Source organism: Salvelinus fontinalis, chromosome 18 (genome assembly GCF_029448725.1).
Source record: "Salvelinus fontinalis isolate EN_2023a chromosome 18, ASM2944872v1, whole genome shotgun sequence".
Lineage (NCBI taxonomy): Eukaryota > Metazoa > Chordata > Actinopteri > Salmoniformes > Salmonidae > Salvelinus > Salvelinus fontinalis.
Genome location: NC_074682.1, coordinates 51,695,990 through 51,719,842, shown reverse-complemented (window position 1 = coordinate 51,719,842; position 23,853 = coordinate 51,695,990). Strand labels below are relative to the sequence as shown.

General features: G+C 43.8%; 1 protein-coding gene across 2 annotated transcripts in view; it reads left to right on the top strand.

Moving 5' to 3' along the window:
* Positions 1-23,853, top strand: part of LOC129815733 (collagen alpha-1(II) chain) — a 75,283-nt gene that overhangs the window by 24,676 nt on the left and 26,754 nt on the right. For both annotated transcript variants that reach the window (XM_055869802.1, XM_055869801.1), the window contains 15 exons: positions 239-283; positions 1,939-1,992; positions 9,512-9,565; positions 13,137-13,190; positions 13,947-14,000; positions 14,199-14,252; positions 14,448-14,492; positions 14,950-15,003; positions 15,754-15,798; positions 16,010-16,063; positions 18,650-18,748; positions 19,011-19,055; positions 20,701-20,799; positions 21,024-21,077; positions 22,769-22,876. In XM_055869802.1, the coding sequence (XP_055725777.1) occupies positions 239-283; positions 1,939-1,992; positions 9,512-9,565; positions 13,137-13,190; positions 13,947-14,000; positions 14,199-14,252; positions 14,448-14,492; positions 14,950-15,003; positions 15,754-15,798; positions 16,010-16,063; positions 18,650-18,748; positions 19,011-19,055; positions 20,701-20,799; positions 21,024-21,077; positions 22,769-22,876 (918 nt within the window). The remainder of the gene's footprint in view (positions 1-238; positions 284-1,938; positions 1,993-9,511; positions 9,566-13,136; positions 13,191-13,946; positions 14,001-14,198; positions 14,253-14,447; positions 14,493-14,949; positions 15,004-15,753; positions 15,799-16,009; positions 16,064-18,649; positions 18,749-19,010; positions 19,056-20,700; positions 20,800-21,023; positions 21,078-22,768; positions 22,877-23,853) is intronic.

The window sequence follows — 23,853 nt, the reverse complement described above, 5'->3', positions numbered from 1 at the left end:
TGAGTTTGTGTTGCTGGGGGAAGAAGCCAATAATATGTTTTCTAACACAAGAGAAGAGAGAAGTTCAAGTGGGAAAGCACACGTCTACCTCTTCCCCCTCCATTCTGAAATATGTCAAAGTTCATTATGAAAATGAGAAACTAACATATTTTTTAACGTTGAGTTGTTTGAAGGTTGGTTGAGGTTGTGATTATGTTGTTATTATCTAACGTCTCGTCTGTCTCTCTTTCTCCCCCAGGGCCCTATGGGTCCTCGAGGGCCTCCTGGCCCCTCTGGAGCTCCTGTAAGTACCTGCAAATAAACACATACACACACTCCCGGCTACACACTCCCGGCTACAAGCCTCCAGGCTACACACTCCCGGCTACAAGCCCTGAAAGTTATAACCTTATACAACACTGGGTACTGTAGATGCTCTTAATGTAGATGCTCACAACCACCTTTAGTTCAGCCCAGAGCCATATATAAATATATAATCATATACAGATATACAGTCTACTGGTACATTATGATATGACTGTGGTTCTTCACAGTAGTTTGTCCCATAGTGTTCCCTCAGAACACAAAGTTTTGTACTGAGTTGAATTATTAGTCAGTAGTCTAGTTCTCTTCATGCTGAATATGTATAGATGAAGGCATGAATCAAACAGTGAATGAATACATGACGGGAAACTAATACAGAGAGTCTATAGCATAACGTAAACACAGAGTAGACTTTAGATAGGGTTACTATGGTTACTGCACACAGCAGAATGGTTATGGTTACTGCATAGCAATCAATCAAATCAATCACATTTATTTATAAATCCCTTCTTACATCAGCCGATGTCACAAAGTGCTGTACAGAAACCCAGCCTAAAACCCCAAACAGCAAGCAATGCAGGTGTAGAACACAGACAAGACATTATTCCACACACTGTAGGTTTATTTGTTCCTGCGCTGCATTCCCTTCCAGAGGAGGAAGATGGCATTGAATACCTTCGTGTCCCAGCTGCAAGCTGCAGGGGTTTATCCTACCGCAGACAGACAGACAGACAGACATACAGACAGACATGCAGCGCAGCACCTGACAATATACCTTTCATAGAGCTCGGTGGGCCATTCCCCTCAGCAACGCAAGAACTGGGTTCAAATAGTATTCAAAGTGTTTCAAATACTGTAAACATTTGCTTGAGTCTGCCTGGAGAGCCAGATGGATGGGGATTACAGTTTTGCGACTATTCTATTAGTCCTATTGCTCCAGGCAATCGTAGCTAAAGTACTTGAAAGAGATCAAATCCTATTTGAACCCATGTATGTTCCTAAGCCCTCCACCCACAGCCCCTCAGCTCAGCTCCTCTCCTACCTCTCTAAAGTCGTTCAAGTGGAAGGTATTGCCAGCCAGCCAGCCAGGGGACATGACTGAGCATGAAGCCCATGATTTGGGGAACCACTGCCCCCCCCCCCCCCCCCCCACACCCTCGTCTTGGTAGAGACATGGCCCCTGGAGGGGAATAGGAGAACACTCGTGTTTGGTGTGATTTGATATTACTGGGGTATTTGGAGTTAGCTGAGTAAGAAGATAGCATACACATAGTAGAGGATATCACATGCTATCTCTACTCAAACTTACTCTTGAGCAATTCTAAACTAGTGAGCCCATCATAGATCATTTACATTTAAGTCATTTAGCAGACGCTCTTATCCAGAGCGACTTACAAGTACATACGTTCATACTTTTTTTTTTTTTGTACTCAGTTATTGTTGTACTTTTACCATACTTATAGGTTTATCAAAAACAACAGTGTATATTTTAAATCTCATGTAGCCTTACAGGAATATCAGCTAAGAAATCAAAGGGAATATTACACGTTATTAAAAGACCAATAGCCATCTAAGGTCATCAGGTTCACTTCACAGACGTCTCTAATCTGCCCTCTCTATTCTCTTCTATCACAGGGCCCACAAGGTTTCCAAGGCAACCCCGGAGAGGCTGGAGAGCCCGGATCAGCTGTAAGTATCCCATAATAGTTACCCACAGTGTGAGGGCATTTTCAACTTCCTCTTCCTCATACACACACACTAAAGCAGACACACACACACACAAACAAACAAATATACACACGCACGGAAACTGTAAGCTATGAGGACATATTGAGGGCTAACCTAGGGTTGGAACCAGTTCAAGGAACAGAACCAAAAACCTGAAAATAACTAAATTATTTGAGAAATAGAACCCGAACCGAAAAACAAAAGTGATCTATACTGTTCCGGAATATAAACGTTCTTTTAAAAGCAATGGAACGTTCTTTTACGTTCCAAGCATTTTTTTCCATTCACAGAAAAATCACAACATGCAATGCCCTCACTCTGAGACTTATGCCGCATTCACGTGCCATTGGGAATTAGGAAACTCCAAAATGTTTGACTTGCTAACTGGTTGAACTGCGGCACGTGTATAACTACAACCAGTTAGCAAGTCTAACATTTCAGAGTTCCTACTAGCACATGAACTCAGCATTATTCCAGCTTCCGCCTGCCAGCTAGAAATCTTTTCCAGTGGGTGTGCATGTAGGCTACCTACCCCTCCCCTCTGAAGCCTAGGTTACTGTAGCCTAGGTTACTGTAGCCTAGGTTACTGTGGCCTATGTTACTGTATCCTACTGATGACATTACAAATGTAATTCAGATATTAGGGAGAAAAGAATGGATTTACTTTTTCAATGCTAGTTAATGATGCGATAGTTATCACGTTTCACATTGGATTTATTAACTACAAAAAGGTAAGATGTGTTTTTAGTTATAGTGCTACTCTGCACACAGAAGCTTGTTAGCTTGTTGCTCTGGTACAACGTTAAACCAACTCTCCGCTGATTGGCTGAACACCCTGGCGTGAGGTGGTTGTTGTCAACAAAACAGCATGACAGAATTATGATGCTAAGTTTTCAAACCGCTAGTTTCTTTGAGAAGATATATAAATCAACCTGTGCATTTTTAAACAACAACGTAAATACACCTATTTCACTTGTGCATGTCAAAATCCAAATGACCAGTGCTGCATATGCTGCCACTGTTTTGAACAGATTAGATTATACTATATACTAATGAACGAGTGCACCAGGGAGAATACAATCATTTGATTTAATCTATGTTTAACTAGGCAAGTTTGTTAAGAACAAATTCTTATTTAAAATGATAGCCTACGCGGACCAAACCCTCCCCTAACCCGGGACGACGCTGGGCCAATTGTGCGCTGCCCTATGGGACTCCCGATCTCGGCTGTTTGTGATACATCCCGGGATCAAACCCAGGTCTGTAGTGATGCCTCTAGCACTACGATGCAGTGCCTTAGACCGCTGCGCCACTCGGAAGAAATTAGAAACTACTGACTAAGTGAAAACACATTATCTAACTGGGGATAGCTAGCTAACATAACGTCACAAAGCATTATCTAACTGGTGATAGCTAGCTAACATAATATCCCAAAGCATTATCTAACTGGGGATAGCTAGCTAACATAATGTCACAAAGCATTATCTAACTGGGGATAGCTAGCTAACATAATGTCACAAAGCATTATCTAACTGGGGATAGCTAGCTAACATAATGTCACAAAACATGATCTAACTGGGGATAGCTAGCTAACATAATGTCACAAAGCATTATCTAACTGGGGATAGCTAGCTAACATAATGTCACAAAGCATTATCTAACTGGGGATAGCTAGCTAACATAATGTCACAAAGCATTATCTAACTGGGGATAGCTAGCTAACATAACATCACAAAGCATTATCTAAATGGGGATAGCTAGCTAACATAATGTCACAAAGCATTATCTAAATGGAGATAGCTAGCTAACATAATGTCACAAAGCATTATCTAACTGGGGATAGCTAGCTAACATAACGTCACAAAGCATTATCTAACTGGGGATAGCTAGCTAACATAATGTCACAAAGCATGATCTAACTGGGGAAAGCTAGCTAACATAACGTCACAAAGCATGATGCGCTAGCCAGGTAACTTTCATTCTGAAATTACTTCATATTTCTGAGTTAGTCAGACATTAGTTTAAAAAGACTTGAAAGTGGTATGGGAGCTAACTAGCTAGAAAGCTAGTGGTTGGCTATATACATTTACACATTCCATGAATTGTGTTATATATATATACTTTTTTACCAAACATTTTTCTTTTTTTGGGACCTCCCCCAAAACAATGGGACCAATCACAAGTGGGGTGCCGCCCTTAACGCCCTAATGTGCAAGCCGCCACTGCGTTCAAAGACATTCAAAGTTCATCCATAGATGCCCTTCCTCTGTAGGTATAATTCTGTGGGCCTAAGTCAGATAATGCATGTGATAACAAGATGCCCAGCGCTTACAACATTTTTACATTTTTTTTTTTTTTTTTTTACATTTTAGTCATTTAGCAGACGCTCTTATCCAGAGCGACTTACAGTAGAGTGCATACATTTTTTTACATACTGAGACAAGGATATCCCTACCGGCCAAACCCTCCCTAACCCGGACGACGCTATGCCAATTGTGCGTCGCCCCACGGACCTCCCGGTTGCGGCCGGCTGCGACAGAGCCTGGGCGCGAATCCAGCCCAGCCTAGGCGCGAACCCAGAGACTCTGGTGGCGCAGCTAGCACTGCGATGCAGTGCCCTAGACCACTGCGCCACCCGGGAGGTGGCATGGCATGCTTCATTCATGCTCTTTCCTCCTCGCCTTATTATGTCAGTTGCATCTCCCGCCCTACATTGTGACTGTCAGCACAGTGTGTATGTTTGTCTTTTCATTATGATTAAACCATACTGTTACGGCGAAATATAATTAGCTGTTAATGACTTTCCTAAATATATTAAATCGCTTACCCATTCCATAGCAAGATGCTCTATCCACACTGATTGGTAATTTAATGTCGCAATAATGTAAAAACCTGTTCAGAACCATATTTAGCTGGTGGGAACAGTTGAACGGAAATGGAATAAATTATGGTCCTGTTCAGAACGAAAACGATTGGAAAATAATTTTTAACAACGTTGTGTTAATCTTCTGCTCTTCTCCAGTATCCACACTCTTATAGCTCAGACACACCGGTAGGATTTTAAAATGTTTGTGTTCACACAGCAAAGACCTTGGAAGTCGTCAGCCACTCAGCCGTGTTAAAATACTCCAAACCAGAAGGTGGCAGTAGCGTTGTTTGGTAATGCATAACCTGTGCGTATTGCTTATGGTCTATTCGTAGCTAGCTGCGCTAATGTTACTATTGTTGTAGAAATCACTTGTCGATACAATCCAGATGGCCACAGCTTGATAACTACTTAGCAATATGACAAAGAAACAGCTTAATTTTTTACCATTATTTGTTATTATTATCTTATTATTATTATCTGGATAAGAGCGTCCGCTAAATGACTTAAATGTAAATGTAATTATTTAACTAGGCAAGTCAGTTAACAACAAATTCTTATTTACAATGACAGCCTAGGAACAGTGGGTTAACTGCCTTGTTCAGGGGCAGAATGACAGATCTTTACCTTGTCAGCTCGGAGATTTGATCTAGCAACCTTTCGGTTACTGGTCCAACGCTCTAACCACTAGGCTACCTGCCACCCCACTCCCAATTCACTCTCCATAATCCACTCTCCATAACCCCATACTGCCAGTGCCAGCCCATAGCCAAATGTTTAGCTAGCTAGTTAACGTTAGCATATATGCTAGCTAGCACAACATAGCTAGCTAGCTAAGGACACTGCATTAAATCGGCAGCTAGCACAGGTAGCTGTTTCATGGAAACTGGCTAATCCACTGTGCATTTTTTATAATGTCAGTACTAGCTACTGTGGTTTGCTAGCTTGGAGGAAGTATTTAGTGTTGTGTGCACTTAGATAGCTACCATCCCATAGCCTACATTGCATATAAAGTGTGACTGGCTCATCCGTGGATGTACGGAGAAACATCCTAATAAATAAACAACTCCCACTGTGATAAGTACATTGGCAGTCTATCGGCAGTGACATTCTCGGTGTGTTTCAAATTCTCGGTGTGTTTCATGCTTTAAAAAAAACAGTGCTATCTAGATCCTAAAAAGATGATTCAGCAGTCCCCATAGGATAACCTATTGAAGAGCACTTTTTGGTTCCAGGTGGAACCCTTTTGGTTCCAAGTAGAACCTTTATTGGTTCCATGTTAAACCCTTTCCATAGAGGGTTCTACATGGAACCCAAAAAAGTTCTACCTGGAACCAAAAATGGTTCTACCTGGAACCAAAAAGGGTTCTCCTATGGGGACAGGCGAATAACGCTTTCGGAACCCTTTTTTCTAACAGTGCAGGGTTAGCGACTGAAAGGGACCGACAGAGGCGCGCACACACACACACACACACACACACACACACACACACACACACACACACACACACACACACACACACACACACACACACACACACACACACACACACACACACACACACACACACACACACACACACACTCCTAGGTGATGTGAGGGCATTATGAGAGCCACCACCACTGTGTTAACCTCCTGCTGAGAGCAGATACACAGAAGCCTGATGCCTGATCAGACAGACAGACAGGGAAACAGACAGACAGACATGGAGCGACACACAGATGGACACGGAGCGACAGACAGACAGACAGACAGGGAGGGAGGGAGACAGGGAGACATGGGCGACAGGGAGACAAGGGGACAGGGAGTCAGACAGACTGACATGGAGCAACAGACAGACAGACATGGAGCGACAGACAGACAGACAGACAGACAGACAGACAGACAGACAGACAGACAGACACACGCTCCTTCTCCTTTCACCTCCAACCTTGAGTCCACTGTTTAATACATCATTACCTGCAATTAGAATCAGACCTGCTGGGTCTGTTGTTGGCAGGCCAGAATGAATCACATCAGTTCCCATAAACACACACACACACACACACACACACGCACACGCACACGCACACGCACACACACACGGAACACACACACACGTCCCCAAAAAACAACCCTAGTACCGAAGCTTTGGCCAAGAAACAGCTGGCCAATACACTCAGAGGATATTGAAGTATTCCTTCAACCTAATCTACCTGGCAAGTCTGTTGATTCTGCAGTCTTCCCATAGAGCGTCCCATAAAGCGTCTACCCATAGAAAGAGTCCATAATGTTGCCAGAAAAGGTGAAACAACTGGAAGAAAAAAAACATTGCAGTTTACTGTAACATTCTCTTGTTTTTAGCCATACATTGTCAATTAACTTGCCTCCACTGTTATGCTCTGTCCTGGCATAACTTAAGATAACCCTGGCAAGATAAGCGAATCACAATAATATTAACCACTTCAAAGCACTTCCCGTCATGATTCATATTAGTGTGACAGGAAGCTCACTACCCTGTCTATCTGTCAGCTTGTATGTATCAATAAAACAAACCTTTTCTGTAATCCAAATCATAATTAACATTATCTGTGGACAATTATTTTTTATATATACAGTACAGTACCAGTCGAAAGTTTGGACACACCTACTCATTCCAGGGTTTTTCTTTATTTTTTTTACTATTTTCTACAATGTAGAATAATAGTGAGGACATCAAAACTATGAAATAACACATATGGAATCATGTAGTAAACAAAAGAGCGTTAAAAGTTACATGCCATTAGTTTCATATCACCTGTCAGTTGACAGAGTGACAGTTTAGCAGGGGAGGACTTCACCCCAGTAAAGTGTTGCTATTGACATTGTTGACATGTTCTGTCATGTAAGCTAGTCATCATCCACCAGGATATATAGGTTCACGGTTCTGTTTCTTTTCAGTCCATCATTACTTTAAGACATGAAGGTCAGTCAATCTGGAACATTTCCAGAACTTTGAACGTTTCTTTAAGTGCAGTAGCAAAAACCATCAAGCGCTATGATGAAACTAGACCGACCACATGAAAGGAAGACCCAGAGTTACCTGAGAGTGGCTGTCATGAGGACGTTCTCAGCCAGGGGTGCTTGTTAATTAGAGAGGGAAATGCCTTTACGACACACACACACAAACACACACACACACACAGACACACACACGCACACGTTTACGCACACACACACTCCGTCTACCCTGTCACTGTGGTGTATAACGTGTATGACCTCTACAGTGCTGCCCTCTATTGGTTTAGGTCCTCCTGACAGGGCCTCATGGTCTGTCTATCTGACTGTCTTCTCTGTTCTCTTCCCTCCTGACAGGGCATGGTCTGTCTATCTGACTGTCTTCTCTGTTCTCTTCCCTCATGACAGTGCCTCATGGTCTGTCTATCTGACTGTCTTCTCTCTTCTCTTCCCTCCTGACAGGGCCTCATGGTCTGTCTATCTGACTAACTGTCTTCTCTGTTCTCTTCCCTCCTGACAAGGCCTCATGGTCTGTCTATCTGACTGTCTTCTCTGTTCTCTTCCCTCCTGACAGGGCCTCATGGTCTGTCTATCTAACTAACTGTCTTCTCTGTTCTCTTCCCTCCTGACAAGGCCTCATGGTCTGTCTATCTGACTAACTGTCTTCTCTGTTCTCTTCCCTCCTGACAGGGCCTCATGGTCTGTCTATCTAACTAACTGTCTTCTCTGTTCTCTTCCCTCCTGACAGGGCCTCATGGTCTGTCTATCTGACTAACTGTCTTCTCTGTTCTCTTCCCTCCTGACAAGGCCTCATGGTCTGTCTATCTGACTGTCTTCTCTGTTCTCTTCCCTCCTGACAGGGCCTCATGGTCTGTCTATCTAACTAACTGTCTTCTCTGTTCTCTTCCCTCCTGACAAGGCCTCATGGTCTGTCTATCTGACTAACTGTCTTCTCTGTTCTCTCCCCTCCTGACAGGGCCTCATGGTCTGTCTATCTAACTAACTGTCTTCTCTGTTCTCTTCCCTCCTGACAAGGCCTCATGGTCTGTCTATCTGACTGTCTTCTCTCTTCTCTTCCCTCCTGACAGGGCCTCATGGTCTGTCTATCTGACTAACTGTCTTCTCTGTTCTCTTCCCTCCTGACAGGGCCTCATGGTCTGTCTATCTGACTGTCTTCTCTGTTCTCTTCCCTCCTGACAGGGCCTCATGGTCTGTCTATCTAACTAACTGTCTTCTCTGTTCTCTTCCCTCCTGACAAGGCCTCATGGTCTGTCTATCTGACTAACTGTCTTCTCTGTTCTCTTCCCTCCTGACAGGGCCTCATAGTCTGTCTATCTGACTAACTGTCTTCTCTGTTCTCTTCCCTCCTGACAGGGCCTCATGGTCTATCTATCTGACTGTCTTCTCTGTTCTCTTCCCTCCTGACAGGGCCTCATGGTCTGTCTATCTGACTAACTTTCTTCTCTCTTCTCTTCTGACAGGGCCTCATGGTCTGTCTATCTGACTAACTGTCTTCTCTCTTCTCTTCTGACAGGGCCTCATGGTCTGTCTATCTGACTAACTGTCTTCTCTCTTCTCTTCTGACAGGGCCTCATGGTCTGTCTATCTGACTAACTGTCTCTGTTCTCTTTTGACAGGGCCCGTTGGGTCCCCGTGGTCCACCTGGACCCTCTGGTAAACCGGGAGATGACGTAAGTAGAACTACTGCCACTTTCACTATCACACACACACACAACTGTAACCTCCGCAGGCTATTGAGGATGTGTCTGATGCAGGAGACTAACACAAGTGTCAAAGAAAGCAGAGCCAAAATGACATGACACACACTGTTTCCATTGATCTCCCCTCCACCCATCCATACTGTTTCCATTGATCTCCCCTCCACCCATCCATACTGTTTCCATTGATCTCCCCTCCACCCATCCACACTGTTTCCATTGATCTCCCCTCCACCCATCCATACTGTTTCCATTGATCTCCCCTCCACCCATCCACACTGTTTCCATTGATCTCCCCTCCACCCATCCATACTGTTTCCATTGATCTCCCCTCCACCCATCCATACTGTTTCCATTGATCTCCCCCACCCATCCATACTGTTTCCATTGATCTCCCTCCACCCATCCATACTGTTTCCATTGATCTCCCCTCCACCCATCCACACTGTTTCCATTGATCTCCCCTCCACCCATCCATACTGTTTCCATTGATCTCCCCTCCACCCATCCATACTGTTTCCATTGATCTCCCCTCCACCCATCCACACTGTTTCCATTGATCTCCCCTCCACCCATCCATACTGTTTCCATTGATCTCCCCTCCACCCATCCATACTGTTTCCATTGATCTCCCCTCCACCCATCCACACTGTTTCCATTGATCTCCCCTCCACCCATCCACACTGTTTCCATTGATCTCCCCTCCACCCATCCTCACTGTTTCCATTGATCTCCCCTCCACCCATCCATACTGTTTCCATTGATCTCCCCTCCACCCATCCTTACTGTTTCCATTGATCTCCCCTCCACCCATCCACACTGTTTCCATTGATCTCCCCTCCACCCATCCATACTGTTTCCATTGATCTCCCCTCCACCCATCCATACTGTTTCCATTGATCTCCCCTCCACCCATCCACACTGTTTCCATTGATCTCCCCTCCACCCATCCACACTGTTTCCATTGATCTCCCCTCCACCCATCCTCACTGTTTCCATTGATCTCCCCTCCACCCATCCACACTGTTTCCATTGATCTCCCCTCCACCCATCCATACTGTTTCCATTGATCTCCCCTCCATCCATCTACACTGTTTCCATTGATCTCCCCTCCACCCATCCATACTGTTTCCATTGATCTCCCCTCCACCCATCCATACTGTTTCCATTGATCTCCCCTCCACCCATCCATACTGTTTCCATTGATCTCCCCTCCACCCATCCATACTGTTTCCATTGATCTCCCCTCCACCCATCCATACTGTTTCCATTGATCTCCCCTCCACCCATCCACACTGTTTCCATTGATCTCCCCTCCACCCATCCATACTGTTTCCATTGATCTCCCCTCCATCCATCCATACTGTTTCCATTGATCTCCCCTCCACCCATCCACACTGTTTCCATTGATCTCCCCTCCACCCATCCATACTGTTTCCATTGATCTCCCCTCCACCCATCCATACTGTTTCCATTGATCTCCCCTCCACCCATCCATACTGTTTCCATTGATCTCCCCTCCACCCATCCACACTGTTTCCATTGATCTCCCCTCCACCCATCCACACTGTTTCCATTGATCTCCCCTCCACCCATCCACACTGTTTCCATTGATCTCCCCTCCACCCATCCATACTGTTTCCATTGATCTCCCCTCCACCCATCCACACTGTTTCTATTGATCTCCCCTCCACCCATCCATACTGACTGTTGTCGATTGGTAGAATGTTGACAGTACGTTTAACCCAATAAAATAGCAATACAAAAATACAATGAAGTGAAAATCATTCACTGTTCATACTGTCCTAAATAATTCCCCCTCACATAGAAATGTCCTCATAACTAGGGCCAGGAGTTTTTCTTGGTGATGATGTTACAGGGTCAGGTAAATCTCCTGGCCTTCATCATGCTGTTCCCTCACAGTTACCTACCCCCATTGGTTTTTCTACAGTCCATCTGGCCAATCACTCCTCATGTAAAGTTAATGTGTGAGCCAATCACTATTGCCCATATTGTGCCTGTCTACACTACTCCCACACCAATATTGTCACACCTCTAACAGCCACATGTACAAACTCTATCATTTGATCATGATGATAAATGGTCATAATATGAATATTATAATCAGAACTCTCCCCAGTGGTCTGTCCCCAGTGGTCTGTCCCCAGTGGTCTGTACCCAGTGGTCTGTACCCAGTGGTCTGTCCCCAGTGGTCTGTCCCCAGTGGTCTGTACCCAGTGGTCTGTACCCAGTGGTCTGTACCCAGTGGTCTGTACCCAGTGGTTTCTCCCCAGTGGTCTGTACCCAGTGGTCTGTACCCAGTAGTCTGTACCCAGTGGTCTCTCCCCAGTGGTCTGTACCCAGTAGTCTGTACCCAGTGGTCTCTCCCCAGTGGTCTGTCCCCAGTGGTCTGTACCCAGTGGTCTGTACCCAGTGGTCTGTCCCCAGTGGTCTGTACCCAGTGGTCTGTCCCCAGTGGTCTGTCCCCAGTGGTTTCTCCCCAGTAGTCTGTCCCCAGTGGTCTGTACCCAGTGGTCTGTACCCAGTGGTCTATACCCAGTGGTCTGTCCCCAGTGGTCTGTACCCAGTGGTCTGTACCCAGTGGTCTGTCCCCAGTGGTTTCTCCCCAGTAGTCTGTCCCCAGTGGTCTGTACCCAGTGGTTTCTCCCCAGGAGTCTGTCTGTACTGTATATCATCCCCAGTGGTCTGTCTGTACTGTATATCATTCCCACTATCATCATATGATAGAGATGATTAGAAACTATTTAATAATGTTTATATATCTTACATTACTCTTATCACGTGTATACTGTATTTATACCATCTACTGCACCTTGCCAATGTCACTTGGCCATCGCTCATCCATATATTTATATGTACATATTCTCATTCACCAATTTAGATTTGTGTGTATTAGGCAGTTGTTGGGAATTGTTAGATTACTTGTTAGATATTACTGCACTGTTTGAACTAGAAGCACAAGCAATTCGCTACACTCCAATTAACATCTGTTAACCATGTGTGTGTGACCATAACATTTGATTTGATTTGATTGAAACAAGTGAAAAATAAATATTGAAACTGCAGATCCGCCATTCAGCCACTGGGTGGCAGCTGACTGGCCCACTAGTAATTTATCAGTGACCATCAGGAGGCACTGTGCTAATTGAATTTCAATCTGAAATGTCTATTTCAAGTGTGTGGCTTGTAAAAAAATATTATCGTAACAATAAATTGTGAATGATCAAAACATTTTTATTTAATTTTATTGATCTATATTTCGTTTTTACTATACATGTAATGTTTTTTATTTTTATTTTATTTACATCACAGACAACTAACTGATCTAATAGCCCTCTTCTCCCTCCCCTCTCTCTCTTCCTCTCTGTCTCTTCCTCTCTGTCTCTTTCTCTCTGTCTCTTCCTCTGTCTCTTCCTCTGTCTCTTCCTCTCTGTCTCATCCTCTCTGTCTCTTTCTCCCTGTCCCTTCCTCTATGTCTCTTCCTCTATGTCTCTTCCTCTCTGTCTCTTTCTCTCTGCTAAAGGGTGACGCTGGCAAACCCGGCAAAGGTGGTGATCGTGGACCTTCTGGTCCTCAGGTATAGTTTCATTATCTCTTCACTATCTATTCATTTATATGTTCATTTATCTACGCTCAATTTATCTCACTTCCTATTCATGCTGACTTAGTTATTACAGCTGTACATCATTTAAACTGCATTGTTGTTTAGGGACTCTAAGTAAGCATTTCACCTGTTGTATTCGGTGCATGTGACTAATACAATTTGATTTGATTTGATGTGATGACCATTCAAGCAGACAAGAGAAGTATACGTCCAGCTAGAAGACGCTCTAAGATGATTCAGTCAGATACAGTCCAGTTAGAAGACTCTCTAAGATGATTCAGTCAGATACAGTCCTGTTAGAAGACTCTCCAAGATGATTCAGTCAGATACAGTCCAGTTAGAAGACTCTCTAAGATGATTCAGTCAGATACAGACCAGTTAGAAGGCTCTCCAAGATGATTCAGTCAGATACAGACCAGTTAGAAGACTCTCTAAGATGATTCAGTCAGATACAGACCAGTTAGAAGACTCTCCAAGATGATTCAGTCAGATACAGACCAGTTAGAAGGCTCTCCAAGATGATTCAGTCAGACAGAAGAGGAAGAGCTGTCTCTACTAAATCTTCCCTCATGTCATCTGTCTCTCTGGCCTTCTGCCCCTTGATCATAATATGTCTGGCTCCAAACCAGACTAGACCAGAGCAGGAAAGCAGATCTGGAGAAGAACTGAATAACCATTCCATTCTCTCATATCTCTCCTCTTTCTCTTTTTTTCTCTTCTCTACAACAGGGAGCTCGTGGATTCCCAGGAACTCCCGGTCTGCCTGGAATCAAAGGGCATAGAGTAAGTGACGTCATAGTAGTGACAATATATAATATGTCATCTTCAAATGTGTTCTTTCCTGTTTACCTGCTTTTAGTGAACGTGTATGTTTGTCATTGTTATACTGCTGTGAGCAACTGCATTGCCCAGTCAATGTGACAGTAAAGACTTGATTCCCAGTCCTGTACTCATGATATTGTCTGTATCTCTTATTTCCAGGGTTATCCAGGTCTTGATGGACTCAAGGGAGAGGGTGGAGCTGCTGGTTCTAAGGTAGGAAAGACTCAACATCAGCATCCTCTATCTCTCTCAAGTCATTCTAATCTCACTGATATCCTTCTTTGCCTTTTTTGTCTGTCATGTTGTGATGCCTGTTTACCTACCATTCTGACCACCTCTAAAACACAAACCCCTCCTCCTTTTCTCTCCGTCTCCTCCTACTAATTGAATGACTCTTCTCTGTTCTAGGGAGAGTCTGGTGCGCCCGGTGAGAATGGCGCTCCCGGACCCATGGTGAGCACAGATGGATAACTGATACCTGTCAGATAACTGATACCTGTCAGACAACTGATACCTGTCAGATAACTGATACCTGTCAGATAACTGATACCTGTCAGATAACTGATACCTGTCAGATAACTGATACCTGTCAGACAACTGATACCTGTCAGATAACTGATACCTGTCAGACACATACCTGTCAGATAACTGATACCTGTCAGACACATACCTGTCAGATAACTGATACCTGTCAGATAACTGATACCTGTCAGATAACTGATACCTGTCAGACAACTGATACCTGTCAGATAACTGATACCTGTCAGATAACTGATACCTGTCAGACACATTACAATGTGACATCATATGTAGTGGATGTAGTAGAGTAGAGTAGAAATACTATATGTGATACTGTTGACTGTTTGTGATTGTAACCTCTGCACCTCTCGTTCTCTCTCCCTCTATAAAGGGACCACGTGGTCTGCCCGGTGAGAGAGGTCGCCCCGGTCCCTCTGGAGCTGCTGTAAGTACTTTTCCCTGGCCACTCATTACAGTGCCCTGTCTTGAACTCATACTACAACTCATTCTAGAACCATGTCTAGAACTCATACTAGAACTCCCTGTCTTGAACTCATACTAGAACCATGTCTAGAACTCATACTAGAACACATACTAGAACCATGTCTAGAACTCATACTAGAACCATGTCTAGAACTCATACTAGAACTCATACTAGAACCATGTCTAGAATTCATACTAGAACCATGTCTAGAACTCATACTAGAACCATGTCTAGAACTCATACTAGAACCATGTCTAGAATTCATACTAGAACCATGTCTAGAACTCATACGAGAACTCATACTAGAACCATGTCTAGAACTCATACTAGAACTCATACTAGAACCATGTCTAGAACTCATACTAGAACCATATCTAGAACTCATACTAGAACCATGTCTAGAACTCATACTAGAACTCATACTAGAACCATGTCTAGAACTCATAATATTACTAATACAAGAACCATGTCTAGAACTCATACTAGAACCATGTCTAGATCTCATACTAGAACCATGTCTAGAACTCATACTAGAACCATGTCTAGAACTCATACTAGAACGATGTCTAGAACTATATCTACAACCTGTCTAGAACTTTCTGTCTCTGAAGAATAATGTAGTGTCATTCCAGTGATCAGTACTTGACAATATGCCTTATGGAGCTGGTTCTCTGATGTGTGGTGACAGTATCTTGTCTTTCTCCTGTCTAGGGTGCTCGTGGTAATGACGGTCTGCCCGGCCCTGCTGGTCCTCCTGTAAGTATTATTGCAATGTAGTTTTATTCATTATTTAATTTCACTATATACTGTATTTCAGCAGAAATCTAAGTGTTGCTGCAATACACCTGAATGCCCTCACTGTGGCAGTAGTGTTTGTTGACTCACTCCTTTCTTGGCCCTCTTTCCTCCCCCCCCCCCCCCCCCCCCCCTCCCCTCCACTCTCTCCTCTCTCTTTCTCTCTCTGTAGGGCCCAGTTGGTCCATCTGGTGCTCCAGGCTTCCCCGGCTCTCCAGGTTCTAAGGTATGTCACTGTCCTTTTATCTCTGTGTCTGGAAAGTTCCGGTTTTGTGACTTAGTCATATTAACCCAGGGGTATGTCAATGAAGGATTATTTTGTACAAATACATTATTTTAGAGTATAAGGATGGGTACAAACTAAGATGCTACTGTACATTGTGTACTGTTCGTGTAAAAGGTTCTAGAGAGAAAATGGTGGAGTTCAGTTCAGAAATATCTTCTTTTTTTTTAAACGTAAGCTGAAGAAAGGGTGAAAGAGGTCAAACCGGAGAAGGCAGCGTTAGAAAAGTGCTCTGAAACTAAAACCTATTTTCCTCCATCTGAGAGAGGGGGGTTGGGAGGTGGTTTGTTTTATTTCCTTCTCTCTACTTGCTAAAGACTGATTCCTTCTGAACGGTGAGCCGACAGGCCAGACTGTGTGTGTGTGTGTGTGTGTGTGTGTGTGTGTGTGTGTGTGTGTGTGTGTGTGTGTGTGTGTGTGTGTGTGTGTGTGTGTGTGTGTGTGTGTGTGTGTGTGTGTGTGTGTGTGTGTGTGTGTGTGTGTGTGTGTGTGTGTGTGTGTGTGTGTGTGTGTGTGTGTGTGTGTGTGTGAAGTCCCCGTGCTTTACTGCTGGTTTCACTTTCCTCTGTTGTCCCTCTCAGTCTCCCAGTCACGGAACATCTTTTAAAGATTCAGCTTCAGACACACTGTTCTGGGGACCCCACACATAGAATTATCTGTACGGTCCCTCAGTCGAGTAGTGAATTTCAAGAACTTTTCCAACCACAAAGACCAGGGAGGTTTTCCAATGCCTCGCAGAGAAGGGCACAGATTGGTATATTGGTATAAAAAAAAGCCAAAACTGAATATCCCTTTGAGCATGGTGAATTAGTCATTTTTAAACAGTTACACAGTTTAATGGCTGTGATAGGAGAAACCTGAGCATGGATCAACAACACACTAAAGTCCTCAAACTCAACTCTGGACCTTGAAGCCAGTTCCACTGCATTTTTAAATTGTTCTCCTCTAATCAGGGACTGATTTAGACCTGGGACACCAGGTGTGTTTAATTAATTATCAGGTAGAACAGAAAACCAGCAGGCTCCGGACTTCGTAGGGTAAGAGTTGAGTACCCGGACCTCGTAGGGTAAGAGTTGAGTACCCGGACCTCGTAGGGTAAGAGTTGAATACCCGGACCTCGTAGGGTAAGAGTTGAATAGCCGGACCTCGTAGGGTAAGAGTTGAATACCCGGACCTCGTAGGGTAAGAGTTGAATACCCGGACCTCGTAGGGTAAGAGTTGAATACCCGGACCTCGTAGGGTAAGAGTTGAATACCCCTGCACTAAAGTAATACTGCAAAGAATGTTGCAAAGAAACTAACTTTTTGTCTTCATTATGTTTGCATTATATTTGGGGCAAATCCAGCACAACACATCTCTGAGTACTACTGCGTCTTGTTATGGGTATGCTTGTCAAGGACTAGAAAGTTTTTAGGATAAAAGTAAACGGAATAAAGATACGCACGGGCAAAATCCTAGAGGAAATCCTGGTTTAGTCTGCTTTCCAACAGATAGTGGAAGATGACAAATTCACCTATCAGCAGGATAATAGCCTAAAACACAAGGCCAAACCCTGAACCTTAACATTCAATAGACCCAAATCTATCTATTTCTAATATATGTATTTGTTTTAATGACTCAACTATACACAGTAGGCTATATACATGAACTGCCAGGTCGCAGTTGTAAATGAGAACTTGTTCTCAACTAGCCTACCTGGTTAAATAAAGGTAAAAATAAATAAATAATGTATAAAGGAAAGGCGTATTACATGTTTCCATGTGTCCCCATATGCAGCCTATGTGCACTAGGATATCAGGGAGGGAAAGTGCCGACATCTCCACCACCCTTATAAACACATACAGTATATATCATGTCATGTTGTATAGAACACCATAGCAACGACAGTTAGGAATTTCATTCACCCAGTTTCCCAAAGGCTATGACCTCACTATGCAGTGCAATGATTGGCTGTGGTCTGTAGTAAGGGGGTATAGCCTTGTTTGACAATAATACTTGAGTGAGTCAGGATAACTCTCCTCATTCTATTTTATTAGACCAGTAGACCTGGAAACCATTATACACTTGGATCTGGCTACTGCCCGTTATTAAATTACTGTTATTTGAAAGCTAAGGTTAATTTAATTGAGTCATAAGTAGGATTTCTCATTTTTCTCTCCAAATGCTGACAATATTTTATTCTTAATTGAATTTGTCTTCCAGTAAAAGTAGTTTGACTTCATACATTCTTAATATTAATATTGACCTATTTGGGCTTTTACTAAATTCAATTAAGAATAAACACGTGTAACTTTATTTAACAAGATTTCAACACTTTAATTCTTATGGAGGTGTTTATTTGACAATAAATGCTTAACCATCTAAACCAAATCGGCACCTAGTTTAGTTTGCACATAGTTTCTGTATTTTTAGGCTCTTTACGATAATATGAAAACAGTACACTTCAATAGATTATTGATCGATTGCTTGATTGATTGATCGATTGAATTCATTGATTGATTGATTGTTTGTTTGATTGACCCTCTCCAGGGAGAAGCTGGCCCCACCGGTGCTCGTGGACCTGAGGGCGCCCAGGGATCACGTGGAGAGTCAGGAACCCCCGGATCTCCCGGACCCGCCGGCGCTTCTGTGAGTGTCCCAAGAAATCCGTGTCCCCACAAAACAGTGTCCCCGTAAAACAGTGTCCCAGTATGACAGTGTCCAGAAAAACAGTGTCCCCTCTGTGTCAGTGGTCCAAGTCATATGACTAGGGACCTGCATTTTTCCCTAATAATGTGACTTGAACAGGAAACACTCTGTGTCCTTGTCATAGGCTTATGATGTAAGATGAAAAAAATGGCTATATACAAGGATGTAATGATCATTCTAACTAGTCTGTTCTTCCCTACAGGGTAACCCTGGAACTGATGGTATTGGTGGAGCTAAAGGATCAGCTGTGAGTATACCAGACAACCTCTCCTCATCTCCTGTCTCCCTCCCTTCCTCTGTCCTCTGTCCTCTGTCTCTGTATCTTATAGTCCTACAGTGCTGTTCGACCACTATGCCTACAGACCTCTATCAGCGGAACTAAAGACAGTCCATGTCCACAGTACGGGCAGGGTTTGAGGGTCATCTCCAATTAAGTCTAATAAAATGTTATGCCTGAAGTACGTTTTTATTAGAGTTGAATAATGTGTGGCATCTGTCAGTGCTTCTAGCTGGAATATGGAAGACGAATGGAGGTCATATATAAACCACTAGGATATCTACAGAGATAACGTGCTTCTACACCTGCATTGCTTGCTGTTTGGGGTTTTAGGCTGGGTTTCTGTACAGCACTTCAAGATATTAACTGATGTACGAAGGGCTATATAAGATCAACTTGATTTGATTTGATTTGATAACCAGAGATGGCCCTGAGTTTTCATACACTATATGAAATCTACAAAATGTAAGCCTTATTATAAGACATTATAAAGTCTCATATATTACTATTACCAGTTATAAAGCATTATAATGCACCTGCAGGCTAAAAGTGAAGTGTTACAGAGATTATTTCCAAACTAAATGTAAATGCTTGTGACTAGCCTAGTCCACTAGTTCAGTCTGAAAACTAAAGAGAAATAGCTCCCGAGTGGAGCAGTGGTCTAAGGCACTGGCTGTAGCACATCCAGCCGTGATTGGGAGTCCCATAGGGCGGCGCACAATTGGCCTAGCGTTGTCCGGTTTAGGTTTTGGCCGGGGTAGGCCGTCATTGTAAATAAGAATTTGTTCTTAACTGACTTGCCTAGTTAAATAAATACAAATATTTAGTCACTCCCACATTATGAAACCCACCTTTGACCCTGAAAAAAAAAGATTGTGGATCTCATCTCCATTACTGTGAGTCAGTAGTTTTTGCATTTCCTTTTTCGTGTGCCCTAACCAGGAGTTGTTCTATTTATCTGGTCAGGTGATGTGGTTAGGACAAGCTCTTGGTCTTAACTTTCCCTGAAACACAATCAAGAAGCCATTAAAATCATTTAGATGAGAATCAGTCAGGTGTGATGTATGTTGCTTTGAGTTAGTTATGGCTGAGTAGACCAGACCTGGGGCCAGACATGCACACACACACACACACACACACACACACACACACACACACACACACACACACACACACACACACACACACACACACACACACACACACACACACACACACACACACACACACACACACACACACACACACACACACACACACACACACACACCTATCCCTTACATAATAGTCAAGCAGACTGCAGTTCGTGCTTGGTACAGGATGTCCAGGCGTGTCTGTAACTTCAGGACCTCTCCCACCTGTTCCACCCACTAACTCACTTTACATTGAAGACATAGGTCCAGAAAACTCCTTAGATAAAGTTGTAGATTTTTTTCCTCATTGATCTACAAGCTACAGTAAACATATCACTGCTTCTTCTTTTCAGATCTCAGTATCACGGTGTTGATTGAATGCTTAGTGTTCTCTTCCACTATCACACATGATCATTTCAGCGTGATGATTGATTGGTACGTGATTGATATTGACCAATGTCCTATCTGTCGCTCTACTATAGGGTGCTCCTGGTATCGCTGGTGCGCCTGGCTTCCCCGGACCCCGTGGCCCTCCAGGACCCCAGGGAGCCACTGGGCCTCTCGGACCAAAGGGAACATCTGTACGTCTAAACTGTTGTAATGTATAATGAATGTCAGGGATGATACGAGGTATCTGTAATATAATAATATATTGTAATGTAGCGTGATTCAGTTTGCATTTCAAAGGCTAGTAATATACAACTCCAATGGAGGAAATGGTTGTAATCTGACTTCATTGTCAAAAGACTTAAGAATGTTGAAGGTCTGTAATAATGACCCGTGTCTTTTTTGTCTTTCTCTCTAGGGTGACCCTGGTATCCCAGGTTTCAAGGGTGAGGCTGGACCCAAAGGAGAGATTGTGAGTATTATTAAATAAACAATAAGAGTGAACAGTAAATATTACACTCACACAAGTTCCAAAAGAATAAAGACATTTCAAATGTCATATTATGTCTATATACAGTGTTGCAGTGATGTGCAAATAGTTCAATTACGAAAGGGAAAATAAATAAACATAAATATGGGTTGTATTTACAATGGTGTTTGTTCTTCACTGGTTGCCCTTTTCTTGTGGCAACAGGTCACACATCTTGCTGCTGTGATGGCACACTGTGGATATAGATATGGATTTGTTGTGTAATCTGAGGGAAATATGTGTCTCTAATATGGTAATACATTTGGCAGGAGGTTAGGAAGTGCAGCTCAGTTTCCACCTCATTTTGTGGGCAGTGTGCACATAGCCTGTCTTCTCTTGAGAGCCAGGTCTGCCTACGGCGGCCTTTCTCAATAGCAAGGCTATGCTCACTGAGGTTGTACGTAGTCAAGGCTCTCTCTCTCTCTCTTTCTCTCTTCCTCCTCTCTGTCTTTCAGTCTCCGATAGCTAAGTAATCCCTCAAAATACTGGATAATGTCCAAGAGTTTATAATGCCCCATGAAACTCCTAGACAGAATGGAGAACATCCCAGATTGCTTCCAGATTGTAACAGAGTTTGCAACTAAGCCACAAGGGGGCCCTGTTGGTTTGTTACCTCTCAACAATCTAACATTAGACCTACTAAGGACCAGGCAAGCAACATAATTTTAAACATGTTATGGTAGTTTCTAAAATAAAGTAAAGAATGCATATTTATCCTCAGCATTTATTATAAAAAATGAGAAACACCCCAAAGATTGAGAGACAACTTTGCTTCGTTAAGATGTTTGCTGATGTTAGGTGAAGTTCTGTTGTGTTATCATTAGTTCAGTAAGATGTCTGCTGATGTTAGGTGAAGTTGTGTTGTGTTATCATTAGTTCAGTAAGATGTCTGCTGATGTTAGGTGAAGTTATGTTGTGTTATCATTAGTTAAGTAAGATGTCTGCTGATGTTAGGTGAAGTTTTGTTGTGTTATCATTAGTTAAGTAAGATGTCTGCTGATGTTAGGTGAAGTTATGTTGTGTTATCATTAGTTAAGTAAGATGTCTGCTGATGTTAGGTGAAGTTATGTTGTGTTATCATTAGTTCAGTAAGATGTCTGCTGATGTTAGGTGAAGTTCTGTTGTGTTATCATTAGTTCAGTAAGATGTCTGCTGATGTTAGGTGAAGTTATGTTGTGTTATCATTAGTTCAGTAAGATGTCTGCTGATGTTAGGTGAAGTTATGTTGTGTTATCATTAGTTAAGTAAGATGTCTGCTGATGTTAGGTGAAGTTATGTTGTGTTATCATTAGTTAAGTAAGATGTCTGCTGATGTTAGGTGAAGTTATGTTGTGTTATCATTAGTTAAGTAAGATGTCTGCTGATGTTAGGTGAAGTTATGTTGTGTTATCATTAGTTAAGTAAGATGTCTGCTGATGTTAGGTGAAGTTATGTTGTGTTATCATTAGTTAAGTAAGATGTCTACGGCTTGGTAAATACTTTCTGGAAGCAAATGATAACACAACAGAACTTAAAATCAGCAAATACTTGAACAGTTTTTCTCCCTTCTTAGTGAAATCTATTTCTAAATCTAAATCTATTTTTGGATGATGGATATTACATGTGATTACTAACATCCTGTTGTGTTTGTGTAGGGACCCGCGGGTCCCCAAGGAGCCCTTGGCCCTGCAGGAGAGGAGGGGAAGAGGGGACCCAGAGGAGAGCCCGGCGCAGCTGGACCTCTCGGACCTCCCGGAGAGAGAGTGAGTACCACTCATGACACCCATCTTGCCACCCCGTCGGCATACAAGGCTACCTATCATTCCAACCACTGTTGAGGCACAATGTGTTTCCTGTACATAAAAAGGAGGAAATGAAATGGACGGCTACACTCCCAGTGGGCTGTCCCAGAGAGGGCTGTCCCAGAGAGGGCTGTCCCAGAAAGGGCTGTTCCAGAGAGGGCTGTCACAGAACAGAGAGGGCTGTCACAGAGAGGGCTGTCCAAGAGAGGGCTGTCCCAGAGAAGGCTGTCCCAGAGAGGGCTGTCCCAGAGAGGGCTGTTCCAAAGAGGGCTGTCCCAAAGAGGGCTGTCCCAGAGAGGGCTGTCCCAGAGAGGGCTGTCCCAGAGAGGGCTGTCACAGAGAGGACTGTCCCAAAGAGGGCTGTCACAGAGAGGGCTGTCAAAGAGAGGGCTGTCCCCCCAGAGAGGGCTGTCCCAGAGAAGGCTGTCCCAGAGAGGGCTGTCCCAGAGAGGGCTGTCACAGAGAGGGCTGTTCCAAAGAGGGCTGTCCCAAAGAGGGCTGTCCCAGAGAGGGCTGTCCCAGAGAGGGCTGTCACAGAGAGGGCTGTCCCAGAGAGGGCTGTCCCAGAGAGGGCTGTCCCAAAGAGGGCTGTCACAGAGAGGGCTGTCACAGAGAGGGCTGTCCCCCCAGAGAGGGCTGTCCCAGAGAGGGCTGTCCCAGAGAAGGCTGTCCCAGAGAGGGCTGTCCCAGAGAGGGCTGTCACAGAGAGGGCTGTCCCAGAGAGGGCTGTCCCAGAGAGGGCTGTCCTAGAGAGGGCTGTCCTAGAGAGGGCTGTCACAGAGAGGGCTGTCCCAGAGAGGGCTGTCCCAGAGAGGGCTGTCCCAGAGAGGGCTGTCCCAGAGAGGACTGTCACAGAGAGGGCTGTCCCAGAGAGGGCTGTCCCAGAGAGGGCTGTCCCAGAGAGGGCTGTCACAGAGAGGGCTGTCCCAGAGAGGGCT